Source organism: Eucyclogobius newberryi, unplaced genomic scaffold (genome assembly GCF_026437365.1).
Source record: "Eucyclogobius newberryi isolate DKJ021-1_F unplaced genomic scaffold, fEucNew1.0.hap1 SCAF_12, whole genome shotgun sequence".
NCBI lineage: Eukaryota > Metazoa > Chordata > Actinopteri > Gobiiformes > Gobiidae > Eucyclogobius > Eucyclogobius newberryi.
Window position 1 is genome coordinate 21,146,611 of NW_027315746.1, and position 17,743 is coordinate 21,164,353.

General features: G+C 43.5%; 1 protein-coding gene across 1 annotated transcript; it reads right to left on the reverse strand.

The window, feature by feature from the left end:
• Positions 1-6,352: 6,352 nt before the first annotated feature.
• Positions 6,353-16,882, reverse strand: LOC140356468 (uncharacterized). The gene is made up of 25 exons (XM_072441425.1): positions 16,725-16,882; positions 16,586-16,629; positions 16,411-16,485; positions 15,839-16,059; positions 15,677-15,758; positions 15,256-15,599; positions 13,669-14,233; positions 13,125-13,321; positions 12,664-13,053; positions 11,898-12,187; positions 11,539-11,804; positions 11,229-11,294; positions 11,000-11,137; positions 10,675-10,931; positions 10,505-10,589; positions 10,132-10,197; positions 9,888-10,022; positions 9,553-9,809; positions 9,360-9,444; positions 7,976-9,169; positions 7,698-7,903; positions 7,473-7,629; positions 7,053-7,390; positions 6,829-6,958; positions 6,353-6,756 (listed from the first exon to the last, which is right to left on the reverse strand). Exons 1-25 carry the CDS (start codon positions 16,799-16,801, stop codon positions 6,614-6,616), a joined length of 5,808 nt encoding a protein of 1,935 aa, XP_072297526.1. The 5' UTR covers positions 16,802-16,882; the 3' UTR covers positions 6,353-6,613.
• Positions 16,883-17,743: the final 861 nt, after the last annotated feature.

Below are 17,743 nucleotides of genomic sequence, written 5' to 3' on the forward strand. Positions count from 1 at the left end.
TATTAGTTTACAGTTTGAGTTTGTCAGTTAGACTTCAGTGATCGCTGTGACGAAACAGTATGAGCGAGTGAGCGAGAGAGAGAGAGAGAGAGAGAGAGAGAAGGTTTATGTTTATTTGTCTTCAAAGCCCGTGGAATCAAAGGGGAAAGGAATTGAATGCTTACCTGGCCAGGATAGAGGGAGGCAAAGATGTGGTAAATGTGCAGGAGATCACGAGTATGGGAAGTGTGACGTGGGAGCAAAACTGAAGTGCTGTAACTGTGGGGAAGAACATAGCTCTGCCTACGGGGGATGCAGGTTTAGCAAAAGAGCTGCTGAGGTGCATAAAATAAAGGTCTCTCAAGGTATATCCTATGCAGATGCAGTCAAGAAAGTTTCAAGTAACGAGTTTAGAGTAAATACAGAGAGAGGAGCCAGCGCTGCTCCCAGCCAGGGCGAAATGAGAAAGGCCAGCGTGGCTCCCAAGAAGTGTGAAGGTTTCAAGAGTGGAGGTCCCAAGTGTGCAGGTTCCAGAATTAATGAGAATACCCTGGTTGTAGATAGAGGATTTTGTACTCTTTATGGTGGATGTTCTAAACTGTGCTGCTCAGACTCAAAGTAGAACTGAAAGGATCAGGATCATTGCTAAAGCTGCAGGGAGATTCCTTGGAACAAAGGAGCTTGATTGGGCAGATATAGAAAACAGGCTAAAGGCGCTAAATGGGAGTCGGAGTGATGGGGGTCTGCTTTTGGGGAGTCAGAGTGATCAGAGTGACGAGATGGGGGTGGTCTCCTGTCCTCGTCCAGTCTCGTAGACGCACGGCTGCCAAGCAGCGACATCAGTGGAAATATTAAAGCCTATAGAATGAAGCCTAAAGAATAAAGCTGTACGGTGGAAGCACCGAACGTCAAAGAAGGAGAGGAAGATGAAGAAGAGTCTCCCTGGAATAAAGCCGGTTGGTCTCTGAAACTACAACAACTATTCTAGTCACAAAGACATATTCTCCTTAACTTCATCCACAGACGTCGCCGTAGGGACACCTAGGATAACTCCTCTGACCGTGTTTCTTTCAGCATTAGACACAAGAATGTCCTTTCCACCCAGACGTTTAGTTCCAATCGCCTTCCGTTGCTGAGCCGCGTCCTTGCACACGACCAGCAGCGAGCCATCTCTAAGGACACTCGCACTCTTGATCACTCCCACAGCTACAGTTAGGCTCTTTGACAATGCCACTGAATTCCACTCCTTAAAGGATGCACTATCCTGTGCAAGCTTTATGATCACCTTACAGTCTCTGCTCTCACCCCGGATATCAATAGCTTCAGCCTCATCCTGCTGCTCATTCCCAGAACCCTCGGACGAGCTAAGGAACTTTTTACGTTTCCGGGCACGTGCAGGCAGAAAAGGCTGCTCCTCCACGCCGTCCAGAACGTCTTCCATCCCCTCTCCAGACCGGGTGTTGTTGTTGTTGTTGTTGTTGTTTTATGGCGGTTGGCATCCAATTGTTGCATTACCGCCAGACTTTATTCCTCAGACTTTTCGTAGTCCTCAGACTGTCGTAGTCCGTAAAAGAACTCCTTCCATTGCTTTGGTGTTACAAAGCCCATGAGGTCATGATATGTCTTTGTGACTAGAATAGTTGTTGTTGTTTCAGAGACCAACCGGCTTCTTGTCCTAAACAACAACAACAACAACAACAACAACAACAACAACAACAACAACCTTGCTCAACACCCGGTCTGGAGAGACGGGAGATGGCGGAGGAGAGTGGATCGGGGATGGAAGACGTTCGGCGTGGAGGAGCAGCCTTTTCTGCCTGCACGTGCCCGGAAACGTAAAAAGTCCCTTAGCTCGTCCGAGGGTTCTGGGAATGAGCAGCAGGATGAGGCTGAAGCTATTGATGTCCGGGGTGAGAGCAGAGACTGTAAGGTGATCATAAATCTTGCACAGGATAGTGCATCCTTTAAGGAGTGGAATTCAGTGGCATTGTCAAAGAGCCTAACTGTAGCTGTGGGAGTGATCAAGAGTGCGAGTGTCCTTAGAGATGGCTCGCTGCTGGTCGTGTGCAAGGACGCGGCTCAGCAACGGAAGGCGTTTGGAACTAAACGTCTGGGTGGAAAGGACATTCTTGTGTCTAATGCTGAAAGAAACACGGTCAGAGGAGTTATCGTAGGTGTCCCTACGGCGACGTCTGTGGATGAAGTTAAGGAGAATTTGACGGGAGTTACGGTGGTGGACGCTAAGCGTTTGAAGGTGACCCGGTTTGGGGTAAGATGTGACAGCTTGTCGGTAATGGTAACACTTGAAGGGAGGTGCCTGCCTAGTAAGGTGTTCATTGGGTACATGTGCTATAGCGTCAGGCCATATGTTCCGCCGCCCCTGCGTTGCTTTAAGTGCCAGCGCTTTGGGCATATTGCAGCGGTCTGTAGAGGGAGGCAAAGGTGTGGTAAATGTGCAGGAGATCATGAGTATGGGAAGTGTGACGTGGGTGCAAAACTGAAGTGCTGTAACTGTGGGGAAGAACATAGCTCTGCCTACGGGGGATGCAGGTTTAGCAAAAGAGCTGCTGAGGTGCAGAAAATAAAGGTCTCTCAAGGTATATCCTATGCAGATGCAGTCAAGAAAGTTTCAAGTAACGAGTTTAGAGTAAATACAGAGAGGAGCCAGCGCTGCTCCCAGCCAGGGCGAAATGAGAGAGGCCAGCGTGGCTCCCAAGAAGTGTGAAGGTTTCAAGAGTGGAGGTCCCAAGTGTGCAGGTTCCAGAATTGATGAGAATACCCTGGTTGTGGATAGAGAGGATTTTGTACTCTTTATGGTGGATGTTGTAAACTGTGCTGCTCAGACTCAAAGCAGAACTGAAAGGATCAGGATCATTGCTAAAGCTGCAGGGAGATTCCTTGGAACAAAGGAGCTTGATTGGGCAGATATAGAAAACAGGCTAAAGGCGCTAAATGGGAGTCGGAGTGATGGGGGTCTGCTTTTGGGGAGTCAGAGTGATCAGAGTGACGAGATGGGGGTGGGGGTGGTCTCCTGTCCTCGCCCAGTCTCGTAGACGCACGGCTACCAAGCGGCGACATCAGTGGACATATTAAAGCCTATAGAATGAAGCCTGAAGAATAAAGCTGTACGGTGGAAGCGCCGAACGTCAAAGAAGGAGAGGAAGGTGAAGAAGAGTCTCCCTGGAATAAAGCCGGTCACAAAGACATATCATGACCTCATGGGCTTTGTAACACCAAAGCAATGGAAGGAGTACTTTTACGGACTACGACAGAGTCTGAGGACTACGACAAAGTCTGAGGAATAAAGTCTGGCGGTAATGCAACACTTGGATGCCAACCGCCATAAAACAACAACAACAACAACAACAACAACCACCGGCTTTATTCCAGGGAGACTCTTCTTCATCTTCCTCTCCTTCTTTGATGTTCGGTGCCTCCACCGTACAGCTTTATTCTTTAGGCTTCATTCTATAGGCTTTAATATGTCCACTGATGTCGCTGCTTGGTAGCCGTGCGTCTACGAGACTGGACGAGGACAGGAGACCACCCCCACCCCCGTTTGGTCTCTGAAACAACAACAACTATTCTAGTCACAAAGACATATCATGACCTCATGGGCTTTGTAACACCAAAGCAATGGAAGGAGTACTTTTACGGACTACGACAGTCTGAGGACTACAAAAAGTCTGAGGAATAAAGTCTGGCGGTAATGCAACAATTGGATGCCAACCGCCATAAAACAACAACAACAACAGGACTGGGGAGCTAGCAGAAGGTCGCTCCTGAATATTTAATGGGCTATTATGAGAGCAACTATTGATTATGGCTGCATTGCTTACATGTCTTCAGCTGAAACTAACTTAAAGGAATAATAGGGGATGTTTTGCCGATTGTAGAACTCAAACGTCTGCGCAGATTTCCGTCTTTTCTAAGCCGGCTCAAACACAGTCTTTCTCTGGTGTCATTTTTCTACTGTCCACTGAAGGAATTCGATAAACACACACCGACATATCAACCACACATGCGCAGCCAGGAAACATGCTGCTATGCTGGGAACGAGCCAGAACGAGCAGGTATGACTTGGCTGTCAACGCCATGAGGAAATGAGACTCAGATTACTTACCAAAAATGCTCTATTATTCCTTTAAGTAAACTTGATGTAGAGCCAGCCCAAGCCTTGTGTATCTGTTGTAAGACTTTTAGGACTTCCCCTGTCTCTGCAATGCAGGTTGAATTGGGAGAAATGCCACTACGGATCCGCCGGAGGTTGAAGCTTATGTAAGCTTACTGGGTAAATGTGCAAGGACATAGAAGCACACACCTAGTGAAGGACAATTTTAGAGGATGTGGGGAACATCATGAGGCTGACGATCGGGGTTTTAGCTGGGTAGGAAATTCAAAAGCACGACTTGCTTAAGTAATCTTAACTTGAACCCTTTGGTGGCTTTGTCAACCATAGCTCCTTGGAAGTTTATCCGGCTCCTGTTAATACTAGTCTGCATCGCAAACTTAAAGGAAACACTAAAAAGGAACCAAAGCTTATTGTGCAAGAGCTCATCGATAAGCATCCAGATGATGTGTTTATTTATACCGATGGATCTAAGGATACTATAAGTGGGTGAACAGGCACTTTTTTCACACCTGACCTGGGGATAACGGTCAAGAAGAGGTTAACTGATCATCTTCACCATAGTAATCCTAGCAATACGATTAGCAATGGAATGGGCTGAATCGCAACATTTTGGTAATCTCTGACAGCCTCTCCGCACTGCAAAGCTCTAGCTCTAAAGTTCTATATAGCATCTTCTATCTGATACTCCCTCTGTCCAGGAAGGATGCGAAGGTTTCCTTCATTTGGGTTCCTGCACATGTGGGGGTGGACAAAATAACATCAAGGTGTAATTTTGTTCACGCGAGCTTTGATGGTCAGTTCTCACAGCTGGTTCTCGGCACATCAGCTGAGCGGGAGTTTGTTCGGCAGGGCTGTTGTCAACTAGGCTCTTTGGTTGTCAACCATTGACAAATTTACAAATATAACACCATCTTATTCTCAAAACTGTTAATGCTGAAAGTCTTTTTGTGAGTGATAAGACCAGCCACATTTCCATGAATGTGCATTCGCTCGACAAAATGAGCTCTGCTGCGCCCACGTCAACACTACCTTTGGGGGCAAAATATGGCCCTCAATGTCTGGGCAGCTTGCCTTGACCTAAATATTTCATCCACATCTTGATAATTGATTTGTCCCATTTGAGCCTAATTACAATGATGTTGAAGTTGAAGAAATTGGAAAGTAATACCTGTAGTGGTGTATGGTGTAGTTGTGTTTTGACGTTGTCCTGATGTGATATTTGCTGCAGTGTAAAGAAAACAAGTTTAATGTTTTCACTCACAAACACCATGACATTTGCTCAGATTAAATGACATGACATACTCTGCACACAGGAGGAGTTATAATCAGAGCAGCAGTCTCTTAAGGTCAGGCAAATTTGGTCACAAAAACAGCCTCTGTAGCAGCTATTGTTCTGCCCAGAGCAACAGAGCAGTGGTGGACCTGCACAGGCTGCATGTGGCACATGACAAAGGAATAAGCCAGATAAGGTAAATCACTTCAAATCACCTGAATTATACGGAAATGCTGGGCTGAATAGTGATAATGCTTATATTCTTACCTAAAGGTACAGCAGTTTGACCTGGAACAATAATCAACATAGATTTACTAAACTTAGAAAAACATGAAATAATTCAAGTGTCATTTTTTCTTGTCCAGGTGGGATCCATCATTGAAAACGTTTCAAAGGTTTTTAAAAAGCTTTTTAAAAATAAATAAAATCCATTTGATAGTAACTACAATGTCATCATCAATGACTGTCACCGTTTTAGATAAATGTAATGCAAGATTTAGATGCTTTTCAACAGGTTGTAAATATATGAAAATATACTTACTGGTACATTTGGTAACGATGGTTGCGAGGATAGTGATCCAAAACATAGTCCCATCCATGATGCCGTCTGTGCCACTGACTATGCTCTTCTGAACTGAACACTGCTTTGTTCGTTTAACAAAAGGTCTTGTTGCATAAACAATTTTCCACTTGCTTGGCCGGTTCATGACAATTATGTGTGGAATGCAGACTCAACTATAATGTCTACACCGTGTGACACCTCAAAGAAAACTTTATCAGTGATCAGACACTTTTTATTATGTGCTTATTATGTGTTCAATCCACAACCTCCTTTTTGGGAGACAAGAGCCCTAACCGCTCTGCCACCGCGCACCCTATATCAACTTATTTTATTGATGTTATACATTTTAGGAGAAGCTCACAAGAAAGCTAATAATCTAAAACCACAATAGAAACTGACAAAAATATAAAGACACAAATTAAATGTGATCCTCTGAATCCCATAGTGCTGTAAAATGGGTTTAGAGAGAATAATTAAATCGCCTGTTTATTAGATCATTAGGTACTACACACTACATTGTAACACATTAAATACATTAGTGAATGGTGACTCGGACACAGTTCCAACTACAGTTCATTACTGTGGCAAAGGATATATAGTAAGTTGTAGTATATGTTATGTATAATTTAAACCAGTTTTTGAAACACAACTGCCAGATTGGTGCATTTTACACTCTCCAGCTTTCTCCAAACTCTTGTACACTTGTTGTCTGTGTCCCGTCTGGCTTCATGAAGTCATTGCGTTTGTTACCATCAAAGTTGCCACAAAGGCCTCCCACCTTCCCTTTGTACACGTCGGGTAAAATTATTTCTGTGGATTGTAAATACATAGTAAACCACATGTTTACATATAGAACAAAACCAAAACATATTTCAAACATACCTGCTTTGTCATGGGCATCAAACTCCACTGAAAGCCCAAAGTCAGTTTGCAAGTAGAGGAGAGATGAATGCTCTCGAATCTTTAGACCAGGAGATAGTGAGAGTGGTGTGTCAACTTTACTTCCATCCACCTGAAGTCAAAGGACATTTCACTTATTTTCAGCCAAAAAAACAAAACTATATTCTACTGCTCTTTACAGTAATACATATATTTTCAGTACTTACATCCAGCCTCCTGCGTGGCTTGAACACCACAGTGTGATTGTACACTATGATCTTCATTGCTGTCAGTACGTTCGCCTTATCTTCTTCACTGTCTTCCTCACTACTATCATCATCGTCATCATCATCATCATCATCATCACGAGCTTGCCGACTTTCTTCGCTGCTGTCTTCATCCTCTTCTATGTCTCCATTAATGCATTCTATGTAAATGCTCTGAAGATTATTTGGTAAGTTGCTGGTCTGCACCAACACATATGAGCGTTTGCCCACAAAATGATGCTTCTGGTGGTCAAAAGTTCTGTACTCGGGGTCTTCGTTGATGCTACAGGCTCTGAAATCTGTAATGTGACAGGTATAAGTCCTACAGTGTTCCTGCAGTACAGTGATACAGTATGAATTGCTTGCGTTTGTCTACATTACCTGTTTTCTCACAATAATAATCCCCATTGTTGTTCTGAAGACAAACAGCTTTTCCTTTGCATTCCTCTTGCTCTTCACATTCGATTCTACCAACACCTCTACGTTTTTCACATTCACACTTGTCGCTGCAATGGCTTGAATACCAGGCATCACCAAACTAAAAAATGGCAAGGACACCAAGTTAAAGTAATACAATTAAGTGATGCGCATGTGATTTATACATACGTGGTATTTCTTTCCACTGGAATCCATGCAACCACACTGTTGGATAGGCACGCAGACCCTCCGTTTTAGCACATATCCTTCATCACAAACACACCCCGCCACACAGTCACTTTCACTGCAGCCAGATGGGCCGTAGAGATGATTGCATGTAGGTGCACAAGCCGAGACACAAGAGCTGTAATGACTGTTAGCTGGACATGATGGAGCTAAGAGAAAAAAACAAAACCATTTACCACATCAAAATTCTACGTTTCAAAACTTCAATTATTCAGTCATACTTGGACTGGGAGTTTGTGGAGGAAGAGTCGTGGCTATAGTAGTTGAAGATAGTGGCCTTGCTGTTGTAGTGGTCTGAGTTGGAGCAGTTGTTGGTCGGGGTCCCACGGTTGTATGAGGTGTAGTCGTGCTCAGAGTTGGAGGCGTTGCTGAGGAAACGTCAGTGGGTGGATGACTTGGAGCGGCAGTCTCTGAAGGTGCTGAAGTTCCGTGAGTTGTTGTAGTGGTCTGAGTTGGAGCAGTTGTTGGTCTGGGTCCCACGGTTGTATGAGGTGTAGTCGTGCTCAGAGTTGGAGGCAATGCTGAGGAAATGTCAGTGGGCGGATGACTTGGAGCGGCAGTCTCTGAAGGTGCTGAAGTTCCGTGAGTTGTTGTAGTGGTCTGAGTTGGAGCAGTTGTTGGTCGGGGTCCCACGGTTGTATGAGGTGTAGTCATGCTCAGAGTTGGAGGCAATGCTGAGGAAATGTCAGTGGGCGGATGACTTGGAGCGGCAGTCTCTGAAGGTGCTGAAGTTCCGTGAGTTGTTGTAGTGGTCTGAGTTGGAGCAGTTGTTGGTCGGGGTCCCACGGTTGTATGAGGTGTAGTCGTGCTCAGAGTTGGAGGCAATGCTGAGGAAATGTCAGTGGGCGGATGACTTGGAGCGGCAGTCTCTGAAGGTGCTGAAGTTCCATGGGTTGTTGTAGGAACCTTAGCAGTTGTGATCGGTGCACTTGTTACAGGCTGTGGTCTTTCTGTAGTTCCTCCTGTCTCTGGTCTTGCTACAGTTGTTGGTTGCGCTGATGGTACGGTTGAACTTTGACTTTCTCCTGTTGTTTGCTGTGGTCTTCCAGAAGTGACTGACGGTTCCTGATTAGCTGTTGTCTCCCCTTCTGTTGGCCTGGTCGGTTCTTCTGAGAAACCTGTTGTAGCGGCCTGTGTTGGTGTTGTCTGAAGGTCTTCTGGAGTAGTTGGTTGTGGTCCGTCAGTTGTTACCGCTGTATTGGGTTCAGCCTCAGTTGTTGGCTCGGGTGCAGTAGTTTCCGGGTCTGTCTGCTCTTCAGTAGTTTCAGGTTCTTGTCCAGCTGTTGTAGATTGAGGTTCAAGGTGTTCAGTAGATGGAGACTCTGAGCTGTGGACTGTTGTTGTTTCAGGTTTGAATGTTGTTGAAATGGGATCAGCCGAAGTGGCAGGTTTACTTGTCGATGGTTTTATTATACCTGCCATAAAATATTTTATTACATCGTACGATCTGGTGATAAAATATTCAGGATTTCAAAATAAGATGTTATGATATTCGCAATTTTAGTTTAAAATGTTGATGATCTTAACATTAACAATAACATTTTATATTGAAATGTAATTATAATGTCCCTTTCAAATCTCTTGAGAAAATGTTAAAAGCCATACCTGAACATGGTCCATAATGAAGTGATACATCATCTAAGGCTACATCAGACTCGTCATTAGATCCCCTTCTTCCCTCAAAAATGATCTGAAGTGTACATAAAATGAAGCTTTAACAGGCATAATAAGCAGATGTCGTCAAAAACGAAAGTATGTTTTTCATTAGTACACATTTTCCAGAACAGGGTTGGTTTACCTGAAAAGCTCCTGTAGTTGTGAGGTCCACTTGTGCCAAGTGCCACATATTTCCTTGGTCATTTCTTTGGCGCCAAACTGAGCGAGCGTTTCTGCCCTCCACCACATAGACATGAAGGCCCATGGTGTCTGCAGACCCGTACATGTGATACCAGAACTGTAGACACTGGGCTCCATAGTTTGAGCACTCTGAACTGATCAGACGAGCTGTGTCTCCATATGTCACACTGCTGGCCTCAATGTAAAGGTAATGACCACCTATCAGATTGAAAAGGAGCTGTATGTTGATAATTGCGCATCATTTATTTTATTATTTAAATGAAACATTTATCTTACCACCAGTGTGGTCATCAGAAGGCCCAGTCATCAGAGTTGGTGTAGAACTACTGTACCAAGTCCAGTCAAACGCATCGGTCACCATCTGATTCCAGTTGCAAAGGCTTTGGTCGAAGTTACAGCCAAGATTACAGACTGCAAATGAAAAAGATAACATATGAATAATTTAAATGTCACAATAAAATGATCTGTTAACAAAATGCATTTTAAAGATGGATTGTAATTGATACAAGTTTATATTTACCTTGTGTGGGAATCACTTGAGTGGTTTTAGGAGGTTTGGTTCCACTGGCCAGATCAGGAAAGCTGTCTAAAATAAAACAAAGTTGATAATTACCAGAAATGTTACATTACAGGTCTCTAGGTAAGATCATGAATAACCCTTTTTATTTTTTTTAAAGATTGACCTTTATTTACCCAGGAAAGTGAGATTTAGAATATTTTTTTCAGGGGAGTCCTGGGTACAAAGGGGAGGAGCCTATTGTACAGGTTTTTAGTGGTTGGGGAAACCGGAGCACCCGAAGGAAACCGGAAGAAAAGAACATGCAAACTCCATACGAAAAGGCCCACGCCACCGGGGAGTCGAAGCCCAGGACCTTCTCGTTTCACAGTCTTACCTGAACATGAGCCAAAGTGAATAGATATGTCATCAATAGCCACATCTGATTCCTCAGAAGAGCCTCGAATTCCTTCTAAAATTATCTGAAATAATTGTTTGGATGTTAATTCTTTCTGCATTCACTATGGTAGCGTGGAAGATACTTCAGAAATGCAGTGCTGAACATACCTGATATGGCCCAGAGGCTGGGATGTCCGCTTGTCCTAGTTTCCATTCATCCCCCTGGTTATCCTGCTTGGACCAGATCTTTGTGGCTTTATTGTCTTGGAGCAGGTAGATATTGAGAGCCATAGCTGTGGCTGACCCATACATGTGGTACCAGAAATGCAGACACATGGGCCGTTCATACTGGCACCGAGCACTCAACATGCGTGCAGAGTCACCATGGGTTACGTCGCTTCCCTCAATGTATATGTAGAACCCAACTAATGCAAGTAAAAGGTACAATAAGAAGCAATCCTATCAGATTATATGTGTGGCATAACAAATTTACCCCCACTGGTGTGGTCATTGCTTGGTCCTGATTGGCTTGATGGCGTGGCGTCTGAATGCCTTGTCCAGTCAAAACTGTCTTGTACCAGCTGCTCCCACCCACACAGATTATTTTCAAAGTCACAGTTCAGTGGACACACTAAATGCACAAATACAAATATTATGGAGTTTCGTTTTAAAACCTTGAGTATTCTGCTATATTCGTTTCTGATCAGTTACTGTTTTCTTACATGTCTGGTCTGGTACTGGCAATGCTGTTAACGTAGTCACAGGGCTAACAGTGGTTTGTTGGACAGCTGCAACAACAGTAATACATCATGAGAAAGAGTTTTGTAATAGTGATAGTGAAAATGAAAAAAATGTGGATGGCATTGTATTTGTGTGATGAGAAAAAAGACAACAAACTGTGTATGTATTCTTTACTTGGGCCTTGCACTCTTACTATTCATATAGATAAATATTGATAATACCTTTGGCTTTAACCATATAAAATGAATGTAGCCAATGCCATGTATTATGACCAGTGTCTGAAACACTCACCACAGACGGTTCCATCCTGCCACTGGCCCAGCTCCACTCCGGCCACAGCACATGCTGCAGCGTAGGACTTGAGAGACTCACAAAGTGTGATGAGATTACCCTGGTCGGCACAGTAGTCATACACACAGCTGGTGATATAGATCTCTGGGTGGATAGTTTCATGGCACAACTTGAAGCCTTCTCCCAGCAGAGTATAACAGTGATTATAGGCCTGGTCCAACTCGTTTGAATTACACTTTCTGGGATCATTTGGATGAGAAACACACCTACAAAACCATTTTAGATTGTAGTTAAACCTTAACAATAACATGTATGTAGTTGGGAATTAATACATTTAGTTAATTAATAATGTAACTCACGCATTACTGTCTTTAATCCTCCAGCTATCGGCAAACTGAAATGTACTTGTTGCATTTTGACCTCCAGGCATCACTAGATCGTCGCCCTGCCGATCGGAATAAGTGCCACACAATCCACACAACTCATATTTGTAGTGCTCATTCACTTGCAGGAACAGTCTGTTTTGCTCCATCATCATCCTCAGGCCAAAGGTTGTTTCCAGGACAGTATACCCAGATTCCTCATAGGCTCGGACCTGGCCGTATGTCCCACTGGTGAAATAGGGCAGCAGCACCTGGCTGTTATGTTCCTGAAAATTGTACAGGCTTGGTAAAATTATTCTACAAACTGAGCAGAGCTAGTTGCCAAACCCTGGTTGTTCAGAGACAATCCCAAGCTTTTAAGTATTCACATACTGTACCTCCCAAAAGGCAAACAAATGACATCATTCACTGCCCAAACAATGACCACTATAGTTTTACGGAAGTATCATCAGTAGATATACAGCGTTGTAAAACTCAAACCTGCACCAAAGCAAATGGCAATGTGGTAACCACTATTGGACAAAGCCAAAAATGTAATAGTGACAATAATTATACAGTTCTTTTTTACTGGCATTGTCTTACATCAAAACTGATGTTTTCAGATTGTTTTAGAACCATCTTGCAGACAGTTGCAGAACAAATAAAAATAAAATAAAAAAAATTACAATTCAATATCAACCTTAAAATAATCCAGGATTCAGACCCCTAAAACTATATACTGAAATAGCTTGATAATGCTTACATGCACATGGCCTTTCTGGTTAATGGTTATCTTCAGATCCTCGACCTCCAGAGTCACAGCCTCCAGTTTGGATTGAGTGAGGTTGTTATGAGGTGGGTGCATGTTGTGCCCTAGGACCGTGAACTCCACTGAGCTCTGTCCACCACAGGTGGTTGTTAGTACATAACTGCAGCCCCCATTGAAGTCATATGCGAAGCCATCAAAAGTAATGTAGTGTGGGTCTCCGTAAACACTGCATGTGGCTGGACTGAACGCGAAGCATCCTTTGACCCCATTTTGAACACTGCAGACCTCACTGGCAGAGCAATGTGATGATCTGCACTGTATGTTATTGTTGCCTACACACAGGCACTGCTGATCACACACTCCTTCCATGAACGCTTCCCCTTTCTGCAGAAAACATGAACCAAGATCATTGTGGAACATCCTACTATATTACAATGTAGTTTATTAGTAGCTACCTCATATTGTTGTCCTTTATGCCAGCATCCACAGTCTTCTGCTTGGACACACTTGCCGCCGCTCAGCTTGAAGCCTGGAGCACACTCACATCTTTCCTCACAGCTGTCACATGATGAGACCTGGTCCATTGGTGAGCAGACTTCAGGACAGCCTTCAGCACATGAGTTGTAGTGGCTGTTCTCCCCACACTGAGGGGCTGAAAGCACAATAATGTATGTCCAGCTAATGTTCTATTTTAGAGGGGACATTCATTCATTCAATCATTTTCTACCACTTTTTCCCATTAGGGGTCGCGGGTGACTGGAGCCTACCCCAGTGACTTTGGGCCTTAGGCGGGGTACACCCTGGACAGTGGCCAACTTGTCGCAGGGCCATATTATAGAGGGGACATATTATGCTAAATCAGCCGTTGATCTTTAAGATATGTTACATCATGAATGTACTTAGAGTTGTATTTAAATGGATTCAATTTATGTATGTTACAGTTTATTACTACGAAAAAATGTGTGTTAAGTTTTTCTTACCACTGCACCGCTCACTTACTGCAAAATGAAGAGTTTCTCCATAATGGCACGTTGATTCCAGCCTTTTTGCACAAATCTGCATACACGTGGAGTGTATTACAGAGCACTGCAGGGTCTCCGTGAGAAGTACACATGCCATACACACAGCCTCTGAAGTAGCTATCGGCCCCTAACACCTCCTGGCACGCTGCAAAGGGGCCAGTGTCTGAGCCCAAAACTCCACAATAGGCTTCGCTGGCATACTCCGTCTCTTCTAGTGGGTCACAGTAAAGTGGTACCAGAATGGCTTCACAGGCTGAGGCGTTTTCCCCTGTCTGCCAGCTGTCAACCAGATCTGTGGTGTTTTGGGCCTCTGTGCCATCGGGCCTCTGGAGGTCGTCCGATTTGTTGTGGTTGTAGTTCCCACACAAGCCGCAGACTTTATCTGAGTAGCTCGATGGGAGGGTGACGTGAAGTCCTCCGGTGTAGTCAAACGACACAAAGAGGCCAAAGCTGCTTTTTAGGACAACAGCTGCAGAGTTACTGGTAACTGTCACTGTGCCTCTGGCCAGAGTCTGTGGAAGTGTTCTCCAGATTCCATTAACCTGAAATACAACTTTGATTTATTACATTAAACAAGGCAGGTTTGAGGATATTTTGTCTTCAAATATAAATGTTCATAGTCCACCTGCTTCAAAGAGCAGCATGTTTTGAAAAAGTATTAAATATCAGTGCGTGCAGTGACTTTTATGGATGGGAAAGCAGACTTGGGGTGTTCAGCAATATTTAGTGGATAACGTTGAAACCCTCCCCCCAAAAAACATGCAAATGTCACTCTCGAACCCTATTTTAATGAGCTAAACTATCATAGCTAGTAAACTTACTGGATGTATAAAATACTGCCTGTATTTCTAACTAATGTCTAATCATTAGAAATGTGAACAGACCCTTAGCTATACAAAAACACTTTGTCACTTCTTGAAACTGGGAGCTGCTGTTGCTGCACTTCTCCTCTGCACCTATGCAATTAGGGCACAACCTGCAAACATCTAAGATTCCAACACAGGTTTATTCAGCGTGGTTTGAGGTTGTGTTGTCCTCAGAGCGCATGCGCAGACCTCTAAAAGAAGCAGCTGTCCGCTCTGGTTGTAAAAGCACATGTAAGATAGTGGAACATGATTGGGCCTCTGAACACGGTCAGAGTTTCCAAGCTTCCCGCAGTAATGCTCAGTGGCTTGTAGAAGCCACTAAAAGACACTGTGACTTCCACCCAAGCTTCAGCAGCAGAATTGAAAGTAGAGGCCTGGGCAGGCTTATTTGGATATATTTTGGAACATTTTAAATATAGTTGTGACACACTGTAATGATAGATTTTATTGGTCACTGCTTGCCTTAACCACTGTTAAATTTACAGAAACACTAAACAAGCACTTCACATTTGTATTGATGTTTTTGAATGATAAAGATATATTCATAATATGGCTCTATATTTTCTAAACAGATCAATAAAGTGAAGTAGATCCATGGTTCAAATATATAAATACAATCTTACAGCATTATAGAGTTTATGATTAAGTACTTTTCAACTGTTTTGTAAACGAACTACTGGACTGTCTTAAATACATACCACCACTCTATGAGTTTGCCTCCTGAAAAAGGACATCCTGAAGTTATTGATGTTCACATCGACCTGCTCCACACTTGGCAGAGAGGAGTTGTCGTGCTGTCCATTCACCACGTCCACGCTGAACTGGGGTGAGCCTGGAGTCCCAGAGCAGGTCTTAGCCAGTGTGTAGGTGCACGGCGCCATAAAGCGGAAGAGCGCTCCATCAAAAGTGCTGCAGTCTGTGTGACTATGGACAGTGCACATTCCTGTGCTGGGAGCACGAGAGCAGGAGAGCTGGCCCTCGGAGCAGAGGCAGCGTGTGGAATTGTCGGGCCAGAGCTGTGTGCTGGCTTCACACTGGACTCCTGTGGATAACAATCATGACAAACAATCATTTCTCTTCAAAGACTTTTGTGATGCTTGAATAGAATGGCATACTGACCACATGAACCATTTCTTATACCAACACGATTTACAATGACTTGCTCCCCTTGAGACATTGGACGGATTGTTTTAAACACCACCTAATATAAAGCAATAAAATAAAATTAACACTGGCCATATACTGTATATTGTAACGCAAATAGTGTATGTTCCAGTTTACCTCAGTCCCAGGTCTGACATTGCTGAGTGGTACAAATACTTGAGACCATGTGGTTGCTCCACTCCTGGACTGGGCTGTTTTGGACCAGATGTTCTGCAGACCATTTTTGTCTTTGAGGTACACTGTGAGCCTGAAGAGGTTTGGCAGGACAGGGGACAAGTACCAAAACTCAAGGCAGGCCTCACCGTTCACTGTGAGAGGCCCTATTTTTAAAAAAGTCACTGCAACACAAAGCAAATCATAGCAAAACACTAAACGCCATATAGCTATACGCGTAATCTCTCTCAGTGCCTTGTGCAGACTGGCATTGTAATAAAGATAATTGACCTTCCACTGAACATTGCTGATATGCAGAAGACCGTGCCCTAAATTCAACTGTGGACATGTGTCGGCTTCTCTAAAGGCTGGCACAAAGGGAACAGCTGCATTTGTTACTTCTCTTTTTTGCGTCACAGTGAAATTTGAGCCGATCAAATACCCTTATGACTAACACAATTTATATTGCACCAATAAAGAATGCAAATTTAGAACTTTTTCTAGACTACTGTGTACGGTTTGGGAAAAATATTTACCTTTTCCGTGCTGGGCCACTGTCATGTCACACAGTGTCCCTGGTTGTCTATTAGTCAGACATTGTGTAACATATTCTAGAGGGGGAAAATACATAATTCATTCCATGTTAATTTGTTTGGGTAACATTTATTCTCAAATTCTTTGCGTTCATGCAATTAAAGAAGTTTCACCAACCTGCATCACTCTTCCACCCTGGTAGAGAAATCTCATCTTGTGCACTGAAATAGCAGAATAAATCAAAACGTACTTTAAGTCAGAGGAAATCTGTATCACTTTTTAATATTTTCTTGTAATGATAAGATATTTTACCCACCTGCCCAGGCTGACTGTCAGAAGAAGAAGAGGTACAGTCAATTTGACCATGTAACGCCCGCAAAAGCCTCCAAGCATAGTTGGTCCTAAACAGCCTCCAGTGAGCTGCTCTCTTTTGGTTGAAACTTAGCTCCAACGACAGGTGACTCGTTTGCGCTGTGCGGTGTTGCTCTGAGCACAAAGCCCACGATTAGTGCCCTTTATAACCCTCGCCTCTCCTTACGCAGGTAACCGCGTGAGTGGGCAGGGCAGGAAGACCTCAGAGGTGGTCCCAAGACGTTACCAAAAGTGACGCACAGTTACCGTCAGTAGATAAAGGTAAGGTCGGGGTGTAGTCTTGCAAGGCAGTAAACTTATCAACTGTATATCAATGACACACTGAACAATACAACTACAAGGAGTTGCTCTGTCACTGAAGAACTGTAAAACCATTTAAACAAACAGGGAATTCCTCATTTAACATTAAAGTCAACACATCTATTTGCGTTGTTTTATTTGGATTAATTTGTTTCAACATAAAGCTACAATAGAATAATTAAAATAAAGAAATTAAAACGTTTTGCAGCCCTCCTTATGCATCTAAACATGTGTACATTCTGGCCTGAAGACTGTAGTTTTCTAGGTATATATCTACTCTATGTCACAGTGATAGCACTAAGAATAGTGATAAGAAAGACACTTTGTAAGACTGTGGTCATCCATGTAGTGTTGTACTGGTGTGTCAACAGAACAAGGCCTTGAGCAAATATTGAATGTCTTTAAATCTGTCTGAACTAAGTGGGTCTTTGTTAAGCTTCTACAAATCATTGTGTATCTAAATAGCCCATAGAAAGCCTGAGACTGGTGTGAGCAATTCACCAACCATTCAAGGGAAGGAACCATATTCACTTATCTCAAGACACTGTACTGATCTCAGAAAAAGATAGCTCTGTTTTATCTCCATGTGATGTTGGTTTCAAGGGCAGAACAAGTGTAAATGAATTAAACAACTGATATTGAATAGATAGTAATTGATTGAGC